Consider the following 26639-nt stretch of genomic DNA (forward strand, 5'->3'; position numbering starts at 1 on the left):
CTTGAGCGGGTGGAATTTCAGTGAAACTTCGATTTTCTGTAGGTATGGTCTAGTGAAGCTTTATGCAACCACATAATGCAGGTACACTCTCGCAACTGTGAATAATGCTTGCTAGAATAACATTCCTCTCACAGATAGGCGGTGGAATTTGATGAGTGAAAACTCTACTTCCTGTTTTATGATTCTTGCTAATCAGTTTCTGATTATGTCCGTTATAAAGAAACGAAGCGTCTTCATGGTCATACTTGGTTAAGCTTGGTTAATAGAAGATGTTTTTGAGTCTTCGGCTATAACACTGTCTTTAAATTAAAGCTAATCTTCCTTTGCCGATACACATTGAAAGAACTATCCCTCTTTAATGTATTTTTAGAAACTACTTCGAAATCAATAACGTTTTCGCAACGATCGATTAAACTTTTGGTGGGTATACTTTTTGAATTTTTTACACCCGCAAAATTAACAGAAATTCAAAGGCGTATATCTCTCTTACCACATCGCATAGAAGCTTGCCACTCTGCCTGAATACTCATTGTTTGTAGTTAAATCGAGTTCGTTAATAAAAAAATTGGGCAAATTTACTAAAAAAGTAACGAAGCAGAAACAAAAGTAACGAATGGAAGAGTGTTTTGTCAGTAAGCTTTATACCGAATACTCGCCAGGTGTTGCCAAAATTACAATCGATAATAGAGTTTCTGTCACTAAATCATAATTAGCCTCTGTAATATAAGCGATAGCTCTGCTGCGAAAAACAGTATAAAAAGGCAGATTGTATCACTAAGGTTGGTAACGTTACCTTGCATATAGGGGCAATTTACATAGGGGCGAGATATCAGTCACAAGTGCGTGAATGAAAGGAGTTATGTCACGCTAATTGCTATCTTTTAAAAAAGGCTAAAACTTGTCTTTACATCAATTGAATTCCAAAAATAATTTTCCAGTTCTTTTATTTATGACTATATTTAGGCGCATTGAAACTGATTTCTGTTGTTTTTTGCTACGGACGCCAAGGATAGACGGATTGAAAATTTTAAAAGGCTGGGCCTTTGATTTTTTGCGAGGTTTAGACATTCCTGTTAACATCACTCAAAAAAATGATTATGCTTAGTTCTTCCTGATTAAATTTGTTTGCTATCTTTTTCATAACTCTACAGGAAAATGATGTGTCTAAGCACTAAGAGTAAGACTTCAGTGTAGAATTGACCTTGAAAACGTTTCAGCCTTTAAAACGAGCGTGGGGATTTCATTTCTGTTTTCCTTGTAGAATGAACTTACGCCCACCAGTATCGCAATGATGCAAAATGTTGAAAATAGTAGCAAATAGTGAAAATGTTCTATATGCTAATTATATCTATCCGTCTTTTTGACGGTCAAGAGTATGGTCAAAGGCAACATAATTTCCCGATTGGTTTCTTTATTTTTTAAGTAAAGGTCAAGATATCATATATATTGTAGCACTATCCTTTTGCTTTGCCACTGTTTTCCACCTTAGTTACAATGTTTAACTTTATTTCGGTGAGTTCTGTAATGCGATATTTTGGCGTCACCACGCGAATTTAAAAGCGGGGCTAGCGTCCTTTTTTACTTAGTTGCTTGGACAAGTGCACACTTCAGATGTAGTTCTTACAGTTGTCGGATCAAGCCAAGAGAGAGTAACTCCTACTGAAGCAGGACCGATAGGTAAGTAAGTTTTTGTTGTTGTTCTATTTTTTAGTGGTTTTCCGTACGTAATTCTTCACGCCTACCTTTATACTTGCTTAGTAATTGCCTGACCGAATAGAAAAGCAGATTAAATGATCAGAGGTCAAACGCCTTACAAAGTTAGCCTAGTTGTTTTTACTCCCACTGTGTGGGAGTAAATGTTATATTATTTCTACTGTTGCAACTGAACTGTGCGAATGCGTTTTCCCTTGTTTGAAGGCGGGGCTATAAGAACCCATACCTACAACCAGTGATCTTGCGTTCGGCAAAAAAAAAATATATCTATGTATTAATATATTCTATATGTATGTAGAGACGTTTGCAGTCAGGAATTCTCCTTTCGCGTGCTTGCCACCGAAACTAACAATATCCTACCAATTTCAGGAAAGTTTTTTTTTTAGTTTGAGAATCCATATCGATGCACGTGCAACAATAGGGCCATTTATACGAGGAAAAATAAGACGCGAACTTTCCGTCTAAACGGCACATTTCGTCTAAAATAAGACGCGTCTTATTAGATAAGACATGCTCGTATAAATGGTACAGTTCGCGTCTTATTTAAGACGCGTCTTATTTTTCCTCGTATAAATGGCCCTAATATATAATTTACGTGGTCGTATACGACAGTACCGAGTGGTAAACACACACACACACACAAAAAGCAGCACTTTCATTTCACTGGTACTTCAAAGGTCAAGTGGCCAATTCGAAATTACACCATAGATAAGAAGGGGACGCGAAAATCTTAGCAGCTCTAGCAAAAAGAACGCCGGTGTCACAGTGATATGTATGTCCCCGTGATATGTGTATCCCCGCACACATATCCCTAGTGATATGTGTATCCCGGGTGGGGATACAATAAACACTGATGCTCATCCACGACACAATAAGGAAATATCTTCTCTTGCTAAAGGAAATGTCGTTGATATCGTCTAACATAACTAGTAACACAACTAGGGTTAAGACAGGAATCAAACAACATGCAAAGGTGGAATATCGTGGCGCTCGCAGAAGGGATACACATATCACTGACCCAGCGCAGAGATATGTGTATCCCCTGTTTTTCATCTCTTGCTAAAGGAAATATCGCCCATATAATCTATCAGAACAACTAGTAATAAAACTAGGTTTACAGGAATCAAACAACTTAAAAGGTGGATTATTATGGTGCTTGCACGGGGGGGACTGACACATATCACCGGACCAGCGCAGAGATATGTGTATCCCCTCTCTATTTTTTTACTTTTCGACTTATCCCTTGCTGAATGAAATTTTGTCAGTCATACTTATTTAACGCGACTAGTCACATATGAATTATAATCACGTTGGATAAGGAGAGGAGCAAGAACGAATGTTTACATCAACATTGCGGCCCACGAAGAAGTAAACTCGCCAGAGACAGCTTTGCGATTATTTTGTCTCGAATCGTTGCTTTTTTGTCGATTGTGTTGCTCGTAATCTTGAATCATTTGTTGTCCCTTTGACGATGATTCGCAAAATTCACAAAAACAACAGAAATAAAACCAACACTTGTTTGGAGGGGTGGAGGGTGGGGGATACACATTTCACTGGCAGCCATATTCAGTGGAGGGATACACATATCACTAGGGATATGTGTGCGGGGATACACATATCACGGGGATACACATATCACTGTGACACCGGGAGCGTCTATATATTTGCGTGGTGACGCCGAAATATCGCATTACAGAACCAAGAAAAGGAAAGTTACATACTGTATTTAGAAAAGTAAATACATGGGTTGGGGTTTACTTTGAGGGGTTATTAAAACGCGCTATTTATTTATAGATTATTTTTTGTAAACTATTTGACCCTTACATAAATGTAAAAAGGGGTGAGTTATTTGTTACTCTCGGAATTTACCATCGACTTAGTTCATTGGAGGGTGTCAAGCGAGATCTATATTTCTATTTCATCCTATAAAATCGTATTTTGTCAGACCTCTCCTATAAAGTCCTATAAATTGAGCAAATTCCTATATTTTTCTATATTTATTCCAGCGGTGAACACTTTCAACTGTGGCCACAGAAGTTTTCCCCATTCTATTCCGCTCAGGAAATTATATTTTGATTTATGACTTCTCTAAATCACAGGCCGCAACAGCCGCAAAACGTTAACGTCACTCGTTTTGAAACATCGCAAGACTCGCCATGATATTCCCCGCAGCTGCATGATATTTATCGTTAAAACAATACTAAATCTTCTTTGTTTGGTCATGACATTTGCTTGAATGGCCGGCTAGATACCTTCCCAACATTCTCGGCATTCAAGATACATAATTCCGTTAGCCTGTAGGTAAAAATAACCGGGAAACCAAATAGCATCGGGCGTCCATCTTTGTGTCTCGCGCGAAAACAGAGCAGCAACTCTGCAACCGGATGTGATGTCATAAATCTTTAAAAACTGGCTTTGCCCAAATTTCTCTTGCTGCCAAAAAATCTGAGTTACCCAAAATTTGGGAAGGGGGCTGCAGCCTCCCGCCCCCCCCCCCCCCCCCCCCCCCGTCCCCGTACGATATTGTACCGAAAAAGTGCTGTGAGAAGTTATAGCCGTTCGTAGCTCAGGCTTGACCATTTTCAGATTAGAGTAGGTAAATGAAAGGAGGAAGGATAGTTCTTTTCAACTGTATGCGTCACGATTAAGTTATTTTAAAGATAAGGCTAGAATTAATTATTGTAAACTTCCTTCAGTTCACCAACATGGCGGCGCCTCGAGGCCTCGTCAAAACTGTCATTCCTGTATCTTTGAAACCAAAGAGAATTCGAACCTTAGAATATGCATTGAGTATTTAGGACACCATTCCAAGACTACATGCCAAAAATCAGCGAAATCGATGAGGTACCGTGTCAGGCCGAAATTCGAATTTTACAGAAAATCACTCTTAAGTCTCTATTCCCCTGCCCCGCTCCGTCATCTAAAACTTCCTCTCCCCTTACCCCTAAGACAGGCCTGTTACTCAGATTAAAAGGGCTAGAAAGAAAATTCATTTTGACAAGGAAAGTCTCGAAATGTCTAAAAGAATTAAGTCGGTTTCTGAGCTCATAGGAACTGGTTTTCTAGTTTCAGTTAGAGATTCTTCAGAAGCGAGAAGTCCATGAAGATCAGCTGAAATACTTAAAACTGAAAGAAAAGCAAGGTTTGAAATGCCTTGAAACTTTTTTATGGTTAATGTCAATTTGCATTTTTGACGGTTTAAGTTAAATTTTAGGCCGTTTGACGGCTGACGGTTATAATCCCACTGAGATCCTCTTTTAATATAATAAATGCCACATGTAGCATGGCAAGAAGACTTCCTGTTAGTACATATGTGAAAAGGCACCATTATTTTTCAGTGGTAGTGAAAAGGGGAAACCAAATCTGTCAAAAATGGTATATGAGAGGGTAAGGGGTTGGATCTCGGGGCGGAGCCTCACTGTTTAAAACTTTATGGAGTAGGCTGCCCCGTCCCCTTGGGAGGGTACTTCTTGCTAGGTATGAGCAGACTTTCGTGCCGGAGCTTTCATTGTCTCCGCAGCTTCACTCTCTCTCTCGTTCCCCAACAGTAACGAAGCCTCCGGGCTTGCTTGCTTGCTGCGTATTACTGAAATTCCTTCATACAAAAGGGAGGAAAATTCTCGTATTCCAACAAAACAACCAAACCAGTTTTCCTTACATGAATACATCCGTCATCTAAAACAATTCTCAATTTTGCATTTCTTAATAGGGGAAATTGTAGCCCATTGGTAAGAGCTTATCATGCGGATAATCTACCTTCTCTTTCTTCAAGCTGTGTTCATTGGTTTTGCCCAACACACCCAAGCAATTGCGACCAGGCATTGCCCCAAGCTTAATTCTTGCATTGACAGCTATGCTGACATTTATAAATCCCTAGCATCAGAGGAGAACAGTTTCAACATTGAATCTGCGCTGTATCCAGCAATGATGCCGTCATCACTTGTAGTTAAAGTAGAGTTCATCACACACAATGAAACATCAGTGGCAAATTACACTTGGAGTTTAAACTGTTTATATGTTGCTATTCCTCCTGAAGTCCTCCAACTCTTGTCGCTTGGCTCAATTCTTGTTGCACCACGCACACAAGAGCTGAAAATCTGCATCCCGGATTTCTGTAGAAATATGGCATCGACCAATTGCAAGGAGCAGAAAGACCTCATGAAAGGTGTCCTCGCTGCGGTACGAAACTGTACACCTACTATTCCCTTATAGTTTACACTAACTACAGGAGTTACAGAGAAACCGAGATTATACAATTAAAAGAGGAATAATCGGGGTCATAAAGAATTCGTACTCTTACACGCAATTCTAACATTTTGGAGCCAAGTACTTAAACTGAAAATAAGGGTGTTTTTATTGCAGAGTATCAGTGTTGCTATAGAAGCCACTAAGGTCCAGAAAATGACCATAAATGTTTGTTTAAGGTGACTCGACCCAGTTTTTTTGGGGGGGTACCATCCTACTTTGAAGCTCTCTGGTATCCCCACCTTTACTTTTATCGTAAGTTTAACACATAGAATGGATAACATATAGATCAATCTACAATATAACATAAAAATTTTGGCGATCGGAGTAAATGTCACGTGGTTATAATGCCACGCCCCTTTGAGGTCTGAGTCGAAAATCTGCTGTTGCCGGAATTTTTTCGTGAAAATCTCTCGGCTGCACATAGTGCGCATTAGTGCCTTGCGCTGAACAGAGTTTCACCAAAATCGCAAAGACCCAATTCGAGAAATTCAGCGGTTTCCAAATTGAGGTCATAATTTATGCGAAAATGATAAGCAAACTTTACACGGATTATATCTAATAAACTATGAGATTCATCTCTTTATTTTGGGCATCGTTATAACAGATGGGTCCTTGCAAGTCAGCAAAACGCTTTAGGGCCTTGTAAATGCGCGCGATTTCGAGCAAAGCAAACATATAGAAATTATAGTTTTCGCTATTTGTTGACGTTTGTCAGCGTTTAAGAGTCCTTCTCACGAAAAAAGCATTTTCTTAAAAATTCGTAGTTTTTTTTCCTTCAAATTGTTTCAGGGCCACAATTGATTAACTAACTACCCGGACTCTGAATTTCATGGTCATTGAAAAACTGTGACATTATCTTCTATAAGCCCAAACTTGAGTAAACATTGAAGATTTTTAGCGTTTTGGCTGAGTTTGTGCTTTGGGAGTTGTCTATTGTTTCTAGTCTGTCATTATACTGCATTCTTGTTCAGCACGCGTGCAATGACCACGCTTGGCTGACTTCAGCGCAAGGCACTAATGCGCACTATGTGTAGCCGAGAGATTTTCACGAAAAAATTCCGGCAACAGCAGATTTTCGACTCAGACCTCAAAGGGGCGTGGCATTATAACCACGTGACATTTACTCCCATCGCCAAAAAGTTTATGTTATATTGTAGATTGATCTATATATTATCCATTCTATGTGTTAGACTTACGATAAAAGTAAAGGTGGGGATACCAGCAGATTTTCGACTCAGACCTCAAAGGGGCGTGGCATTATAACCACGTGACATTTACTCCCATCGCCAAAAAGTTTATGTTATATTGTAGATTGATCTATATATTATCCATTCTATGTGTTAGACTTACGATAAAAGTAAAGGTGGGGATACCAGAGAGCTTCAAAGTAGGATGGTACCCCCCCAAAAAAACTGGGTCGAGTCACCTTAACTTTAAACTGGGCGTTGAACATTTTATTGTAGCATTAACTATTAAAAAAGTGGCAATATAGACTGATCCCAGTCCGGTGTCTATTGCATTATGCGAATATTGATTACATTAAACATGTTTCTTTTCCTCAGCTTCAAGATCTGGCCGTAAGTCCAGGAATACGGGATCCAAGACTAAACGCTGCAGAGTGCGTTATAGAGGGACATGAAACAGACATACTGGCTACAGGACCGCGAAGTTCGTACATAAGAGCAATTTTATGGTGCGCTTTTATTTTTTCATTCTGGGCTGGTCCTTTTTTAGCAGAAATTATTCTAGATGTGATAGAACAGAGATCACCTTGTCCCCAAAGTCCAACTGCAACCTCATCCGCCGGGACGGGGCAAGTTTCAGGAAACGACATTGAAATGGGACCACTTGTTCCCCAGGCTCCCACTCCCGCTGGCCCGGGAAAAAATATTACGGAGCCCCTGATAAGCTCAGTAGTTTGCGTATGTTGTTTATTTCTTTGTGCAGAAATTACAATATTAGGCTTTATATTCAAATTTTCTATATCAGGAAATGCCCCAATTGATGTTTACGTAGCTATTGGGATCCTTATTTTGGAAGGTGTGATATTAACTTGCCTAAAAAAATGCCCTTCGAAAAAAGTCTTCATATTAACATTTTGTTTAATCTTTACATCCTATCATTTTTGTTGGCTGGTGATCGGCATTATGATAAATCCAGTGTGGGGACTAACGGTTTTACTCATAGTGTGCGTTTCTGTCGTTCTGTTAACTTTCCTACTCTGCCAGTTTTTTCAGAAAGGCGATTTCCAATGCAGTCAAGGCGACATCATACAAATCATGGTATTAGGTGTTACCTTTTGCGGTGGTTGCTCTTATGTTGCGTCAGCAGTTATAGCGGGACAGTCGTTTTATGGAAGGGAGACTGCGGACGAGCTGTTGAAAAACCGTACTGTTGTATGTTATCAGCGGTGTTGCTTCACTGTTGTCTTGGCTGAGTAAAAAAGAGAAAAAGAACGGGGAAAATGCTGCCTAATAACTCTAAAACATAAAATAGAGAAATATTTCCAAGCAGATGGTGCATTCCGTTCCGCCAGCCTGCGAGCAAGCTCTCCATTTGTTATTTGGGAAGTCGCAAAAATTCACGCGCGGCTCGCGGCTCGCTTCGCTTGCTACAAATGGAGAGCTTACTCGATTCGGGCTTCCGTTCTGCGCATCTTGATCAGTAGGCCTAGGAAACTCGAATATTTAGATGATGCCTCCTCTTTTTACAAAGCATGTCCACTCAGCAAGAAGCAAAGATTAATGACATCCAAAAACAGTCGAAACCTCCGTAAGCGACCAACCAAAGCGCAAACCTTCACTAAAGGGTCTCTCCAAGGAATAGGTACCGAACACTTCAAAGACAATTTATCGAATACAATATTTTGGAAGTTACAATACGTGCAGTATCATTCTGTCACTTACTCTAGGTAGTGATAGTAACATTAACTGCGAAAACATAGATCGGACCTCTTGACAAGTGGTTACTAGCGATAAAAAGCAATGGATCTGTCCCGGTCGTTTACAAGGGGCACCAAGTATAGAGCTTTAAAAACGAAAATTGTGGTGTTTTGTGGTCGTTTACAGAGGGGTAACGGCGAACTGTTTGGAGATAACCTACTTGAATCTTTTTCAGTTTATGGCGGCTTCAACCTAACAACTTGATGGAAAAAAGGCTCGATAAATAACTTGATTTGAGCAGTCTTACTTCAATAACCTGTCTTATTTACGAAACAATAACTTACTGCAACAGAGCTTGTTTCTATTCGATCACTGTATAAATCTGAATAAGAACGGGCAATCATTTTGACATGGCTTATGACCTTGTTTAAAGGCTAACCATAAAAAGAGTCAACCATAAAAAGTTTCAGCGTTTTTTCTAATATTGTCTTTATTAGTTTGTCAGGCGGAGATCCAAACTGGTTTTCACCAAGACAACAAACGCACAATTAAACGTTTAATACTATAACATGTGAAAATAACAGACACTTTCAGAAGTTGAAATTTTCAGAGTTTTCAACCTTTGTAAGGGAGTGTGCTTTAGAACTGTGTTCATTAGAACTGCATGTGTATAACTGCATGTTATAGACACCTTGACAGTTTCTTAATGTGATTAATAGTTTGTATTAGCTCGTAGAAGGAAAATAAAGGTTATCCTTTATTTGAGTTGGTTCTTTGAACTTAATTTAATTTCACTTAAACTGCCAGGTATACAAGCCTGTAGGTTGCAGAGACAAACCGAATGACTTCATTACTGACTTCCCGATTGACTTAACAACGATCGACTCGGTGTCACTGTCAACGTTTCTCTGAAAAGTTGGGCGCTCGGAGGGGAGGGGGGGGGGGGTCGGGGTTTAGTCAAAAAGATTTCATCGAGGAAGGCTCCGCCCAAAGTCTAACCCCTTACCGTTTTATACACCATTTTTGACAGAAAAGGTACCCGTTTTGTATACCTTTTATTGACAAAATGATACCTCTCTTACATACATAGTAACGAGTACCTACTACCTAGACCGCAATCACAGACTCCCTCACCTTTCATATACTTCAATTAGTGAAATCCCTACCCTTTATTATGTCTGAATTTTACTAGTGATGACCCACCCCAATCTCGACAGTCGCGTATTCCCAGGGAGCATTACGTGACTCTGGCTCGAGCGGCTGCGAAGGAAACTACATGGTTTCCGGCTCAAAAGCCGAGACTGCGGCCTGGGGAGAATGGAACAGGATGCAATAGTTACTTTTAGTATACAGCTATTTCGAGAAAGGTTGTCGGAAAAAGTGCACGCGACAATCCCGAAAGGCATTCTGGGTGGTTTTAAGTTCACTGTACTTTAAAGAAATTTGAAAGAATAGGTAAGAAAGGCCGTGGAAATGTGTTTACGAGTGCTAAAGGAAAGCAACAAAAGTAGGTTCGACAGGTACAGTCGTCAGAAACAGTGTATTGATCATATCCCATATTACCTTTCGGGATTGTCGCGTGCACATTTTTCCGACAACCTTTCTCGAAATAGCTGTATACTAAAACAGTGGATAGTGTTTTTCGGGCGCTCTGATTGGCTACTCAATCAGTGAATATCCTGCACTATTCACTGATTCACCTCCAGTTCCTCCGAGCGAGCGACGCCAAACTCGCGTAGGTTGCGAGCAAAATGCTTTCCCGGTTTGCTGCCGTAACAAACTAAGAAATTTCACAAGTAATCAAGCAAGCTGTTTCCGAAATACATCAAGAAGGTGACGAAGTTCGGTTTGGAAGTTTTAACAGGTAAAGCTTTGTCTTTTGACTTTAATAGTTATCGATAAAACCGGTGAAAAAAATTTTTGTTTACAAAGCAAATTAAGCTTAAGTCTTGCGTTACTTTATTTAGTTGACTTGTTCATAAATAAGCTTAAAACTAAATTTAATAATCTTTTTTACAGAATTATTTTAAATACAAACAGAATTCACAACTCCTTTTGAAGAAACTTCCCCGCAAGAGCTAAACAAACGCCTTCAAAAGTTTTATTTGTCGCCAAGAAAAAGCGACAACCACGGCCGTTCGGTCATCGCGCGCCAAAATTGTAATCGTTGGCAACAGTAAATGAGTTAAAAATCATCCTTTTGTGCTCAATTATCTCACTGTTTTAGTATATACTAAAACAATTATTCACCTCAGTGTCGGTGGCTAGTAGTGAATATTTACCTCGCCGCTTCGCGGCCTCGGTAAATTACCAATACTAGCCACCTTCACTTCGGTGAATAATTGTTATTTATTTTCTATGAGCGTGAAGAGGTGCGGGGGTGCATATGGAGCAAGAATCACTAGAGCCAATCAGATTGCCACAGCTTGCGCTTTAGCTGCTTACGTCACTAAGAGGTAAAATTCCATAAAAGAGGGTCGTTCTTGTTGACCTTGTCGCCTTTGATATAATTAGATATAAATATTGCAAATAATTTTGCGGTTTTTACGGACGCATACTGTATAATTCTACTCATTGCTAGGTTATGAGCGAAATAATCGACAAGTTTTATTTCTTCTAAGAAAATTTTGAGAAACTTTTGATCGCATTCTTCTCATTTCAGTATCCGATGACGACGATGATGAAAGTAGGGAACTTAAGCAGCCACGACGACTACGCTAATGAAAACGTCACTTAAAAAAATGAATTTGCGTTTCCTCAAATTTGATCGCGTTGCTTTAGCTTCGCTCAATATGCCGAATGAAGAGGAATTTTCCTAGAGTTAAGTTCTTAAGCATTGTATCAAAGGAACATTTTGTCGACGTGTGTTCACGTCCTTTATAACACCTCTCATCGGGAAGTTTTATCTCCTAATCGTGCAATTGACTTTGATGAAATGAATACAAAAATGTGTGATGCACCTGCAGTGTTGTTGTTTTGCTTATAGTCCAATCGTTTTTTTTTTTACGTTCTCGTTGCCGTCGACCTCATGATTCATGATGATAATGATGATGATGACGATGGTTGTGATGATGAATGGTTTGATTTTTATAGGTACGAGATTTGATTTTTTTTTCATAGCTTTAAAGCTACAAATTGCGATTATTATTTTAATCATGTTTTTAGGCCAGTTCGCATGCGGTTGGATCTAAACACTAACATGGAGTTGGTTGGATTAAGAGAACCATATAAAGCAAATTACAAGGTAACTAAAAATCCGCGTAAAACACAGCACAGGCAAACCAGTCTTAAATTTGATTAGACAGCGGTGGCTTTCAAGTTCCCATTTCTATCTTCTTCAGTTCTTTAATTTCTCTGCTTAGTACTTCATGTTCTGAAACGATTTCAACGACAGTTTAACTTCAGATGCAGTTACGAGATTTGAAACCCCGAGAAGAGACCGAATACCAGGACGTAAATGCTATAATAATCAAGCGTAAAAGCAAAACTGGGAAAGAAAACAAAGAAAACAAAAGTCGGCCGAGGTCGAAAGTGTGCTTAAAAAGCAGGGGTGTCGATTTCTATCTTGCCCAATCCCGATAAATACTAGATTTATATTATTGAAAGGGGCAATGCAGACCACTTGTTAAACCAAATCGTGTTCCGGACATTAAAGGGGTAAACTGCATATTTTGAGAGAAATGATGTTATGCTACTGTACACAGTTATTTACAAAATCTTTTTCCTGATTTCACTGCAAGGCAATTGAAATCCCGCGAAATGATTGTTAAAAACTATGTGAAACGTTTGTCCCGTTGTTGATGGTACCTAATTTACTCGTTTATCATTTAATGATGTTCCATTCCTTTCTTTTTGTTCTTGAATTACGAGCACCTATCCCTGGTAAGCACACTAACCATAGCTTGAGTATTTGTGTAGGTTGGAGTGGAAAATGATGGCAAACTGAATGGTATTGATATGAACCTATATGCAGACTGTGGTTCCAGCCCCAATGATCTTGATGTGGGTTATGCTCAAACATTGGCTGACAATGGTAACTAGTATTTTACTATATACATACTGACATCTCCTCACTGAAAACCAATGACGTAAATATTTTCATACTCAAATGAGTTCTAGCCAGTCAGAAGAGCGAACGATGTTTTTCACTCGTGAAAAAAAAAAGATATTTCTAATCGGAATCGCGAAAGATGTTTTTTTGCAGGTGTGAGAAAAAAGCCACAGAGGTGTGTGAGTTCGGCGTCAAAATTCCCGCCTTTTATAGGCGCTTGCAGCTTGAATCGCCCTCGCTTTGCGAGTTGCTTCGCAAACATTCAACGAGAAACGACCATAAAGTAGAGTTTTTATCGCAGAAAAGTGAAAAACATCTCGCAAAGAAATTGGATTGAAATAGTTTTGTATCTTTATACAAAAAACTCCACCCTTGATGAAAAAAATTGAAGAGAGCCGCCAAAACAACAACGAAAAGTTGTATCAGAAATCTCACTTGTTCGCTGCGCTCTCTCGTTTGATTTCTGATACATCAACAACTCGTGCTTAAATACCGTACGCGCACACTTTCCATGAAATATTTTATATATACTCATCCTAACCTTAAGCAGATGGCATTCTGGTGTGCACATTTAACAATTATTCCTCGAGCCCGAATGGGCTCTTAGTCAATAGCCCATGAGGCTTAAGGCCGAATGGGCTATTGACTCAGAGGCCATTCGGGCTCGAGGAATAATTGTTTTAGTACGTAAAATCCAACTAGCTGGTCAAAAATATCGAGACAAAACAACTTTAGCTGGTTAAAGTTAGACTTTAATCCTTTTTTTGCCACCAGAAAGCCGGCGCTTTCGCTGCTAGTGGGCTATAACATATAGCCTAGTAGTAGCTCAACCAATCAGAACGCAGCATTGATAACAGACCACTAGTTGGATTTTACTAAATACCTGATACCCATAAACCTTTCTAACAGAAAAACCCCATTAACAAGTGGACCAAAATTTCATCGCACAAAATCACGCGCTTGAAATCTCGCCTTTCCAATGTCCATGCACTCATACGAGCGAGAATTTCCAGCGTTAAAGTAAGAAAGCGTAATGTAGGAATCAGAACTATAAGAAACAGAATTTTCACTCGAATGCACTTCATGCACTTTATTTGAGTGTCAAATTTAGCACGAAAGGAATAATTGGGGAGACTATTTTTATGTCTCATACTGGAGACGAAACCCGCCAATTTAAGTTGTCATGGGAACTACGCTAAGGTCTAGCCGTTTGCAGGACAAAGGAAGTACCTGCATTTCTTAGTTATTTTAAGACCCTGAGTATTAGTCCGGTTCAGGATTCGAACCCACGACGTTCCGCTCTGCAGCCAAGCGCTTTGCTGACTGAGCTAATCCGGCCGCGGTTTTTAATTGCTAATCCCAGCTAACATTGTTAATCCTAGCTGTTTGCTGGGAACATGTCTCACATGAAGCCTGGTAAATGGCCGAGATCACCTTGTTAGTATTGGAGTTACGACCGTGCCAAAATTTAAAAGCGTTGTAGATCTTATGAATCGCATCAGTTCCTAGGACGAATGTGACGAGCAAACCGCGCGTAAATTTTGGAAAGACCCTGTTTTGTTGTTTTCCACTTTTCTTGTGTCTGTTAACACGTATTTGATATGCTCTTGTATTGTAGCTTACTTCTGTCCTAACTGGAATATCGTTCCTTACGCTACTCGCACTCACACACCAGGAAACACATGGTGCCGCGCTCCAGGTATGTTGCCGGTGTTCCTTTAACCCTCCTAGACTTCTATGTATGTGTCACGAAATGTTGGCAAATTCAGCCGTTATAAGGGACTATCCACTAAACTAGCAGTTTCAATTTGAAAGTAAGTGCTGGCGTCAGAGCTGAAAGGCAATATAATAATACGAACAATACAGAAAAGCAGGAAACCGGAGTATCTGGAAAAAAACCTCTCGGAGCAAGGGACAGAACCAACAACAAACTCAACCCACATACATGTATGGCGTCGAGGCCGGGATTTGGACGCGGGCCACATTTGTGGGAGACGAGTGCTCTCACCACTGCGCCACCCTTGTTAAGTGATGAATACCGAGGAAGACAAAATATTTTTATGTGTTTTGCTGCTCCACTATGTCAACAATTTTTGCCGATTTGCGAATTAAAATGCGAAGATTTCGACGCAAGGATATTAACGGTTTTAATGTGGTGGACCCGGCGGTAGCCTGCGTAACAGGTACTTGTCAACGTGACAGTCAAATAATTTTACAGTTGAGATTGTGTAACAGACAAAACCGGAGTCAAATAAGAAACTGATGCAGTTTCAAACAATCACCGGGGGCGTTTAATTGGGAAAATGCGGTATTACAATAGCAAGTTTTTTTTTTACTGATATTGTGTTTGTTCTCTTAGCTTCCACCCAGGCAGTGTTTTTCACGGAATCAATGATGGAACACGTAGCTAAAGAACTAAAGCTGACACCAGAGCAAGTCAGAAAAGTGAATCTGTACCAAAATGGCCAGGTAGGGTTAATAATAAAGTGTGGTTATAGCTAATAAGAGGCGCGAAATGAAACAGTCATTATTCGCGGATGGGTCGGATGGGCCAACCATGTGATCCGAAGCTAGACCATTATTTTTCTTCCAAGGCTTTTTCAGAAAGAAAATTATATTGACCGAAATAGTGATGATATCCCTTTTGGAAAAATGGATGTCACTCAAAGCGACAAATGGCTTGAGTTACTTATATCATGGTACGATTGTACGATATATAGAGGATATTACACGGTGGCGAGAAGATATGAATTTTATGTTCGAGTGGCAAGAACAATATCTCACGAGTGAGCGAAGCGAATACGACACTCACAAAGGTGACATACGGAAAATACGCCACTCGGGTCCCGGATGAAGTGGCGTATGGAATCTACGAGTGGTTTAGTTCCCAGTAAAACACTCTCCTCCATATAATAAAACACCATTTTTTTCTATGTTATTCTACAGGAAACGCAAACAGGAGAGACACTCAAATACTGCACCATATCTACACTGTGGAATGGTAATTTTGTAGTAATAATAATAAATACATGAGGTATATATTACTCCGAAAATTCGGTAAACTCAAAGCAGTGCCAGAGATGCTTACAACAAGTTAAGACAGGAGGCTCCTGGTCAAGACTAATAATACAAACCCTGACTCGTCCGCAGTTGTTTCTTATTATTTGCAAGCGGTCAAGGAACGGTCACGTGAGACTGTTACGTCAATTGTTGCGTAGGGCTTTCCATCATCCCCCTCACTTCCTCTGACCGCGCGTCTCTCGTTATCATAACTGGGAACTAGTCAGCTACAAACCCTGGATTTTGCAATTTACGCTTTTATGAAGGCATTGAACATCTCCTACAGCTACCAATGGTTCACTGAGACAGACGATAACTGATGCCGTGTCTACCTTCGTCATTTACTATTTACTTGTTCATCGCTTTGCCATCAGAACCAGTTTGCCCTCTTATGTCTTTGGTGTTGTGTACTAGTGCTGGTCATTTATGATACCTTTGAATTTCATACTTTAGTTCTGTAAGTAATACAGAACTAAATACCGAATACCAAGGACTACTGCAGTTTGGTTAATTAAAGATACAAGGAAATACTACCCCTCCCCCCCCCCCCCCCTTCCCCAAAGAAAAGCATGGTTGGTTTTATAAAGTCTTCGTCGACGTACACAAGAAAGTGTTTGAGATAAAGCTAACCAGGCTGTCTTGGTAGTAGATGTCAAAAGGTATTGTTTCTTTTCTGCCATCTTTTTAGACATTCTTTCGATTAGTGACTTCCAGAACAGAAAGACTGCAATCGACACCTTCAACAAGGTACATGAGCGTTTAACTCTTCTTCAAGAGCCAGGGTATTTTATTTTCATAGTATTTATTTCAGTCAAGTTTCAGTATTTATTTCAGTCAAGTAATAAATAAATGAAAACTGCTTTAAAGAATTTATTATTTAGCCTCAGCAGTATTTCTAGTACAAGGGCTAATGGAGCGCGCAAATGTCTGAAACAAGTGAATCAAATAGTTCATATAGTTGTGGTATGTTAAGAGGTTACTATCCAATCACAATCATTCCCTCCCCTTTCCCCTACCCCCTACTTTCCACAGCCTTTGGTGGTCAACTGAAGCCGTTTCTTTTTAGAACAATCGTTGGCGGAAACGTGGAATAAGTGTGGTCCCTTTGAAGTACGGAGTGGCTTACGAAGGATCCATGTTCACTGCATTGGTGTCAATATTCCACGCTGACGGCACAGTAGCTATTGCACACGGAGGCATTGAAATCGGCCAAGGAATAAATACTAAGGTAGGGGCAGTTGATATTACAGTGTAGCCTAGATTACCCAAGAAAGGTGCTTTTCCTTGAGAAGTTTCTCGGAGCGAGGTTGATCATCTGGCCAGAGAAAAACGAAAATTAGGAAAATCTATGATTAAAGGAACAAATACTGGAAACCAAATATTTTGACAGAAAGCAGAAGCATTCAATGTAGAATTTCTTGGCGTGACACTTTCTCTCAACAAAAGAAAAGTGGCTAGTCGGAGGATGGTGTGATAGCTTCATGGACTGATGCAAGTCTTACCATGCTGGGTTTTGCCATTATCATGTTTCTTAAGACTATTGGCAATTCTCTAAACATAAACGAACAAACCTTGGATGGCTGTGTTGATCCATTCCAGAACCCCTACTTTTCTTTATTTTTATTATTAATTTTTTTGTCTTGAATGTTGCAGATAGCTCAAGTTGCAGCTTACAAGCTGAATTACCCCCTCGATATGATTGCCATTAAGCCAACTGCAGCGTTTACCAATCCAAATAGTAAGTACAATATAATGATCAATTAACCTTAACCTAACCTGTAAGACCTCACCTAAACCTGCAAAAAAATCCATGCCATTCTCCCTACATTCTAAAAAAGAGTTTTAATGAGGAAGATTTGTCCTGAAGCAAGATACTTTATACTCGAGATATTTTCTTTTAAAGAGTATTTTCACATGACATCACGTCCGCCATATTGATGTCCCAAACTAATAACACGGCGGCCATGTTGGTGTTTCAAACCAGTCCTCTGGGAGTTCAACCATTTTCTTACAAAAAAACTTGTTTTTGTTCCAATTTAGCCTGCAGTGCAGGCATATTTTGGGCTGGCGAAAGCTGCCATTTTATATGCGTACTGTTGTGACCGCCATCTTTGTACCTTATGTTTATACAACACTGTCGGCTCCTTTCCTATACTTTTATTGTTGCCGCCGAGTCAAACAACGGTCCAGGGAACAGAGTTTCTTCACTTACGTGACCAGCAGTTTATTGGAATTTATTGTAAATTCAATTAATTAGAACTAGCCTGCAGTGCAGGCGTTTTCTTCGGGCGCGCGATTGTTTTACTCGCGAAAGCGCATTTTGAAACTTGAAGAGAGGGGAGAAAATGTGGCGAGTCAAAAGGAGCGGGGTAGGGGGCGGGGAGAGAGAAGAGAAGTATTTTTCTCCCCTCCCCCTCCCCTCTTTCCTTCTTTCGCTCTACCACCTACCCTTGGGGTTACTATTTTTACCCTCCCTAATCTTCATCCGTCAAAAACAAAAACATATTAAACGATATTCAAGCTATCCCAACTAAAGAATGGAGAACTTTAGTATAGTTTACAACCAGTATCTGTTATTCTCCGGCTCTCTGTTAAAAATAATTTTTGAAAGCAAGGAAAGAGAAAAACATAGAAAAAGAGTAAAATAAAAGTATTATATACCAAAGAGGAAGGCTGTTGATTAAGAACCAAGCAATGGGCGTACACCTTTATATCTTGTCGTGCTGCTTCTAAAGTGACACTGAATTGTTTACTTGTAGGCGGGAGTACTGGTGGAAGCATCACAAGTGAGCTGTGCTGCAGGGTAAGATGACTGTTTATTGTAAAAGGCTAAAAGGTTTTAGAACTCACTTTAAAAAGAATGACAGAAAAAGCCGTATTTGCACTGGCAACTTTTCCTTTACAATTTGAAGCCAAAAAAACTCGGGAGAGTCGGGGGATTATTACAACTTTTTCAAGCTTTAGTTTTCGTTTCTTGTCGTTGTTGTTGTTGTTTTGTTATCGGCTCGATACCCCAACAACAACAACATAACCTTTATTTATACTCGAATTCTAGAGTAGCTAACGAGCTAATATCTTCGAGCTGACAAAGCTCCCCGCTCCCCACACGATATTATACTCGTTGAACAAGTACTTTGTTCTTCAGACCTTCATGGGATGCTGCGACATTTTGAACAAAGTTATTGACCCAGTCAGAAAAACCATGCCAACCGCCACATGGCCTGAACTGATCGCAAAGTGCTACGAGAATGGACTGGATTTGTCGGCCAAATACATGTGAGTTTTGAAATATCATTGCTGTTCATAGCGTGCATAATAACATGTACGATTGATTTTACTAACGTCTTTGTTACTTGAAAATCTCTTGATAAAATATTCTTTAGCAGTTCCTATGTACGGTATGATATTTTGATAAGATCCAAAGTACCATTTGCCTTAGCGGTGATATTGGTAATGTGTAAAAAGACGTCATCGAGCAAATGGCCTTTCAGTCATCATCTCTCGGAGGCTCTCTGAATAGCGCACTCTTCCTTCCCATAACACCACGCGCGTTACGTAGGAGGGCCGACTATGGACAAGTCAGAAGCAAGTTCACATTGTAAGGGGGTATTCCGGGAGGTCGGCAAAATCCTTTGATACCGTATGTCCGCAAAATATTCCCCACCCCCACCATCTGTACCAAAAAAATTCAGAACCCTCTTATCAAAGACTGACTAGAAAATGGATTCTTCCGCTCTTTCAGGTCAAGAAGCACGACTCCTTCGCTTGTCGCATACAACATTTATGGTGCGACTTGCACTGAGGTGGAACTTGATGTGTTGACAGGAGAAAGGGAGATTTTACGTATTGACATACTTAACGACTGTGGGCAAAGGTAAAAGGGTATCAGATATACCGATTATTTTATAAATTTTTAATCCGCACACCAGTTTTTTGTTGTTGGCATTTTTGAAAAAAACCGAGTTTCACTAACACGGGTGAAGACACAACTCTGTATTAAGGGTGGGTGAGGGGGTGGGCAAACTGCGCTTTACTTATGCTGGAGTATTAAAGAAGTGACTGGGAACCTGTACAGGGTTCCCACTGTCTGGAGGAAAATCATTGAAAAGTCCTAACTTTTCTTCAAGGGTCCTTTCAGTAAGTTGAATTTTCCACAAACTTGGATGTAGCAAAATTAAGTGGAGATGCTGAGCGCAATGTTGAGTATTCGTGGTCTCTATATATGTCGGTTACCCTTTTTAGTAGCACAAAAATGCTTGCCTACTTTTCTACCAGCGAAGGTATCAGTAATTGTATGTACTTGTATAATTTCCACCTTGCACAATAAATTGTTGTCTCATCATAGATTAACTTTCTTCTCATGCCTGATCAATTTTCTATATACAACACTCTATTCTAGACCAACTTTCAATTTGCACGGTCATAAATTCATACAGAATTGCAAAAGCAATAATAGTGACAAAATCAAACGATCAAAAGGTTTATTATCATTCTAAAGCGGTTAACAATTTGCCATGTAAATGAAACCAATGGCAAACCCCACTTATTTCTACATACTGTCCCAGACTTTGGTAGTTGTCACTCATTGGCTGTTTTCACATTAGAGACGGATTATCCGTCTGAGACGGGTTATTTGTTGGATAATCCGCATCAGACAGATAATAGGTCTTAATTTGAAAATGGAACGGTTTTCATTTTGGATGAACAATCCGCCTGACTTTATCCATCTGTTTATCCGTCAATTTTGGCATAGTTTGAAGATGGGCTATCCGTCTCTAGTGTGAAAACGGCCATTATTGGCTCCTAAAGTTTAGTCATGCGTTTTACGCATGATTGCACTACTTAGTTTTACATTCTTAACTCGCTTATGCATGAAACTGAGCCAGTTTGTAGGCTTCAGTTTTTCACTATATTATAATTTGAATCTCAGCATGAATCCTGAACTGGATATCGGCCAGGTGGAAGGAGCGTACATGATGGGACTGGGTTTGTGGCTGACGGAGAAAATCATCTACGATCCGCAGACGGGAAAAAATCTCACTAATGGAACCTGGGTAAGTGACATTTTGTCATCCCATTTCTCCACCTTCTATGAAAAACCGTTACACGTTGTACAAATCAGCGTTGTGCGATATGAATGCTTTAGCCAAAGTAGCACTTTGTCCAAGTCGGAAGAATTTCAGAATCCGTAAAGCATCTATAAGTAATTTAAACCTTTCCGCACTGCTAGGCTGATATGAAATTCAAATGAAAATTCTTTGACACTACTTTCACCTTGAAAAATTGGTTTCTGAGCGGCATTTTACTAAATGAAATTGCACTAACTTTAGCCACTTCTGGGAATGAAAGGCTTATTGAAGTCTTGCCAGCTGGTTAGTCACGCACTTCAATGCATCCAACCCATTGGGACAAACTGGCGAAGAGCTTACGCCTTTGGAATATCGTTTCGTTGCTTGCTCTTCATCTGGGAGGTTCTGGACCATTTGACTGACCAGCCGCCGGTTGACTGTGTTTTGTAGACTGCGAAGCGTCTCTTATTTTCCCTTTGAGTCACGGAGATAGAGAGCACGTGTCCCCGCCCCAGTCTCTCCTCCTTTTTACCATTAATTTGCATAGTTTCACTTTTTCGCTCGCAGCGCTTGGCAATGAATAAAGAAGGAAGACCGCTCGCGGTCTATGTGTTTTGAGACCATCGTGGACTGTAGGTGTGCTAGAAGTCCTTTCCTCAGTTTTCCGTGGGCATAAGCTATGTTTTCACAGTCCACATGTCAATAACTAATTAACGTTATACTTAACTTCCAGGAATACAAGCCTCCCGGGTGTAAAGACATACCGATTGACTTCAGGGTGTCACTGTTGAAGAATACTCCGAACCCGAATCCACTCGGCGTCCTCAGGTCAAAAGGTAACAAAAAGGGCGGGGCGTGTTTGATATACTGACGATGTTTAAGCCACTAATTATATTTTAATATATAGATTTAGCCGGGGCTAAAAGCGAAGCTCTCGTTAATGCTTGCTAAAAGGCAACGGCAATGAGAACGGCAACAAAATCAATAAATCTAATTAGCAAAAGGTCGACGTTCGGCCCAGGGCGAACAGATTATTTTTATGGAGGAATTGTCGTCTGTGCTTACGAACAATTTTGTTCCTTGTGTTCCTGTTCGCTTTTTTTTTCACTGCCGCTCATTTTCACCTTACTGGCCGTTAGCATTTCTCATTTTCTCACCGCTTCTATGACATTTCATGTCTTTCTTCCAACGAAATTCGTCTCCTTTGTTTTTAATCACTCTCCCTAGCTCTTTCTCTGTTATCTACGGGAACGAAGACATCAAAAATAACGTCGAAAATACTCAACTTTGTTGTTATTTTTTCTCTGTAAAAGTCCGGGTGGCCCTGGGATTTCCCGCCAAAAAAACCTCGAGTTGCTTTTGGTTTGCCATACCTGTTGATTGAATTATTTTGCATTGGTATACCTGTGGTGCGGACGGACAGGCGAACGTACGGTCACGTGACTATCAAAATTTTTCGGATGCATAGGCCACTCGCACATCTCCCATAATGCACCTTATTTGCCCCTTCAAAATTTTGCATAAGCATTGTTTTCAATTTCTCTTGGGACGGCTGTAATACCCAGGAAAAATGAAAAACAAAGGTTATGGAATTTTTTTTTTTTTTGGGGGGGGGGGGGCGGGGGCGGGTGGGGGGGCAAATAAGGTGCACTATGGGAGATATAAAAGTGGAGTACAAGTAACAAAATTTTCTTACCCATGGTGCTTCGCTGCGCGCGCGCGGCAGGTAATTAATAGTATGGTTCTTTATGATTACATTGAAATGCTCCAGTCGGATCTTTTAATTTATCGCTGATATTTTTCCTTTTTAGAAGGAATACCTAATGAAAGTTTACTCTCCATTCATTTATTTATTAATTTACTTATTTATTTATTCATCCATTCGTTCATGTATTTATATGTAAAAAACTTCATTTGCAACTAAGATAACTAATATGACCAAAAGAGTTCCAACTGTAGGAACTGTCTCCTCGTGATGAGTCAACCCCCTTATCCTAAGAAAGTCACCGGTAAAGCGTCTCTATATGGTATACAGTAGAACCTCGAAAACTCGAACTCGGATAACTCGAATTCCCCGCTAACGCGAACTAAATTTCCTTTCCAATGTTCAAAATTTCACCTAAATTTACCCCGATAACTCGAATTCCTCGCTAAATCGAACTGTTTTTCGTTTCCCTTCAGAGTACGAGTTACCCGGGTTCTATTGTAGTTTATACGTGTGTTTCGTTTATGGTTTGTGTTTTTATTTATTATTAGCGGTGGGAGAGCCTCCTTTGTGCATGTCCTATGCGAGTCTGTTTGCTGTGAAGCACGCTGTGGAAGAGGCGCGAAATGAGATTGGTCAAGGAGGCGAATATTTTGCAATGAGTAAGTCTATTTTGTCCGTCTGTTTAGTGCAATTACTTAGCGCAACAACAGCTTCAATCGATCGCTGAAGAGATCCAGAAATGTCATTTTAATGCTGAACCTGTGCAAGAATTCATACGGAGCCGTGTAAACAGTACGGTAATGTGTAATAAAATTTGCAAGGTTCTGAGTTAAAGGTCGCACAGATAAAAAAATTCGTCCGTAAAAATATTTATCCGGACCTGGGGCCCGTTTCTCGAAAGTCCCGATAATTAACGGGTCCGTAAAGCTGTTGTTGTTTAGATGCAAGATAGAGGTTTCAATAGCTTTGCATTGAACGTGATAAAACTATCAGTTAATGGAAAAAAATGGAGCAGTTTGCTAGCCAGGACCCGCGCTCTTATTCTTTATATTTCGATTTGTATATTTGATTTCGGGCCCGAAAAGTTACCGGGACTTTCGAGAAACGGGCCCCTGGGTAAACGGGTCTACCTCTTCCCTTGCTTTTGCAAAAAGAGGCCTGGGTCCAAGCCACCTACTGATGTAATTGATTAGATGAGTCAGTAGCCGGTCAGTTAGACACCCGGGGTTTAACAGCTGTAAAACATTGCATTACATTAAAAAACATTACCATTATTGATCGGTGGGTCTGCTGTTTAACTTTTCTGAATGAGCTTTTCATGAACAGCATGTTCTTTTTTTCTTCACAGACGCGCCCAGCACGATCGAGGATACTCAGTTAGCGTGCCTTGTGGAGTCCAGTCAGTTCACGTTGTGAGAAAACTGTCACTTTCAGCGAGGATTTTTGACTGCTTACGACTAAACGTCCTCGTGGTTAAAATCACAAAAGGATAACCAGTGTCGCTTCTGATTCTACATTATAATTACTCTCGTGATGCCAAACTTTTGCTAGAACTAGAACTTGAAGGATAAACCGACTATGTATGTTCCAGTTAGATATGGTATGACCGACGGAGTTACATCAATGTTATAGTAGTGAAATTTCTAAATTGTAAACGTTGTAGATTTGGAAGGCAGCAGCCGTAAACAAGACCCTGAGAGAAGAAAAGCTTGTTTAATAAAATATACGTTTCCAGGAAAAAAAAGAGAAACAAACAAAACAAAAAACGCAAAGCAGGACAAAAGTTGCATGTAAACAAAGCCTAACACTGTTGAATAAAGCAAATTGGCGGACTAGGGAAGATGAAATATGCTAGTTTCACAGAACACAAATAATTGTGAAGAAAAATTGGTCACATTTAATACAGCCACAAACTGTAATAACCGAACTGAAAATCTACCGGAAATGTCATGAACAATTTCCAGCTTGGTTATAACAGTTCGCAGCTGTGTATCTTTTGTGATCAATACTAATGTTTTACTCATAATTATGCTTAAATACTTCACAATACTGATATAGCCCTTAGCGCTGTGCGTTTTTCATTAGGTACAGGAACGACTAGGAATATATTAGTACGGGGTTTATTCTAGAGCGCGGCCTTGCGGGATTTCCGCTATTTGGAAAATAATGGCGCATAGAATTTACGTTGCCGCGTCAAATAAGGCGCAAAAAAAATAGACCCAAGGATAAGTACAACTATTTTTTTTTTAAATAAAGTATTCGAAAACGGCGGCAAAGCGTCCGGCGAGTCCGACCCAAGTAGAATACCTGTTGGGAGAATGCCTTTCTTGGACCCCCTTTCTTGAAAAAGGGCCCCCTAAAATTACACAAGGGGGCCCATTTGACCCTCATTGGCCAATTTCTAGAATAAACCCTGTTTGTAAGATATCCATGACAAATAAAGTGGCAGTGTGGCGGGATTTCTTGTACTTTCTTGTCGCAAGAAGTATGTTAAAATTATGAACACTGAAGTATTTCTTCCATGTACGAAGCTGAATTCTTACATGGAATACTCTGATGGACTGATGTAATACCAATGGTACGATTTCTGCGATTTTTCCGAGTCACAATGGCACAACTCAGTCCGAAGATTTTCCAGGTCTAGTCAAGACGACTGAGTACGAAAGAGATCCTTACGTGTCCCTCTTGATAAGAATGATTAATAAGGTAATTGGGATTTACTGCCATATTGGCTGCTTCTAAATTTAACACAAACACGTCAGTCATGAAATGCGTAACCAAAAGGTAGAGATGTTTGTACAACTTGATTATTATTCTAGAAACTAAAGAGCATCTAGCCTTATAAAATACAACTCAGGTTTTCCCTAGCGAAATGTTCCTGCCTTTGTAAAGGTTGTTGTCGTTCTGTTATTAGGGAGCTTAAGCAACTACGACGACGACGACAACTTCAAAAACCAATAGGTTTAATGATCAAAACAACAGCTCTACACGTGCATTACGCTTTTCAGTACATTTCTTTGACGTCCACTGCACGACTACGACGTGAAGCCTCCTAAATTGACGTTTTATGGAAAACGTGGACATACTGCGACGAACGTTCCTTCCTCTTTTTGAACTTGAATAAAATACTTACGAATTCAACTCCAGGAAAAGTCGCCTGCATTTGACATATTGAGCGTGTCCAAATAGAGACGATTAAGTTTGAAAGAACGCAAATTCCTTTTTTTTTAGCGACGTTTTCACTGCTGTCGTCGTCGTCGTTGCTTTAGCTCCACCTTACGAAACCACGACGACGAAGGCAACGGGAACGTCAAAAAACAATAGGTTCAATGAGCAAAACAACAACTCTGCACGTGCATCAAGCTTTTTTGTACATTTCTTTGCCTTCACTGCACAACTACGACGTGAAATGACCAAATTTTCAGTTTACTTGGGAACGGGAAAGGCAAGGCGATAAATTCTACCATGGCTGTCCGAACTTGAGCGCGTTCCCCTCTCCTCAGCCTCAGCCAAAATCCCCTTCTTTTAAGGTGGCCCGAACCTATTGATATGCGTGTTGGTTATGTTTTTTATTTGCGTTTTTCAGAATGAAAGATTCAAACGATTTCTATGATTTTTGGCATACCAAATAAATAATGATGGAACTTTAAGAAAATGTTATTTGTTTTCTTGTAGATGTGAAAACCTTTGAGATATCGGCATATATCTAAAACCGCATTTTTAAAAAATGGAAATAACTTCGAAATCCCAAGACAGTTTTTGCCCTAACTTCAGCAAATAAACCTCAGAGCTCTCTAGTTTTACATTTGAAAGTTTGAAGGCAATCGTGACCGTAGAACTCGCTGCACAAAATGCTGGTCAAATTTAATTTCAATTTCAGTTCCCGTTTTGAAGAGAAATTAGGCCAC

The 26639-nt window shown here is 39.9% G+C and overlaps 2 protein-coding genes across 2 annotated transcripts; both read left to right on the forward strand.

Annotated features, from left to right (window-relative positions):
• Window positions 1-38: 38 nt before the first annotated feature.
• Window positions 39-9608, forward strand: LOC140926970 (uncharacterized). Its single transcript, XM_073376638.1, has 5 exons — window positions 39-81; window positions 1561-1677; window positions 5423-5892; window positions 7524-7654; window positions 8190-9608. The coding sequence occupies exons 3-5, from the start codon at window positions 5455-5457 to the stop codon at window positions 8248-8250; spliced, it is 630 nt and encodes a 209-aa protein (XP_073232739.1). The 5' UTR covers window positions 39-81; window positions 1561-1677; window positions 5423-5454; the 3' UTR covers window positions 8251-9608.
• A 3157-nt stretch (window positions 9609-12765) lies between these two features.
• Window positions 12766-24147, forward strand: LOC140926159 (aldehyde oxidase 3-like). The gene is made up of 15 exons (XM_073375946.1): window positions 12766-12876; window positions 14513-14593; window positions 15254-15363; window positions 15841-15906; window positions 16408-16411; window positions 16643-16701; window positions 17021-17182; window positions 17608-17692; window positions 18714-18757; window positions 19100-19230; window positions 19697-19828; window positions 20885-21008; window positions 21757-21859; window positions 23280-23390; window positions 24080-24147. Exons 1-15 carry the CDS (start codon window positions 12801-12803, stop codon window positions 24145-24147), a joined length of 1356 nt encoding a protein of 451 aa, XP_073232047.1. The 5' UTR covers window positions 12766-12800.
• The last annotated feature ends 2492 nt before the right edge of the window (window positions 24148-26639 follow it).

This window comes from Porites lutea, chromosome 2, assembly GCF_958299795.1.
Source record: "Porites lutea chromosome 2, jaPorLute2.1, whole genome shotgun sequence".
NCBI classification, from domain to species: domain Eukaryota; kingdom Metazoa; phylum Cnidaria; class Anthozoa; order Scleractinia; family Poritidae; genus Porites; species Porites lutea.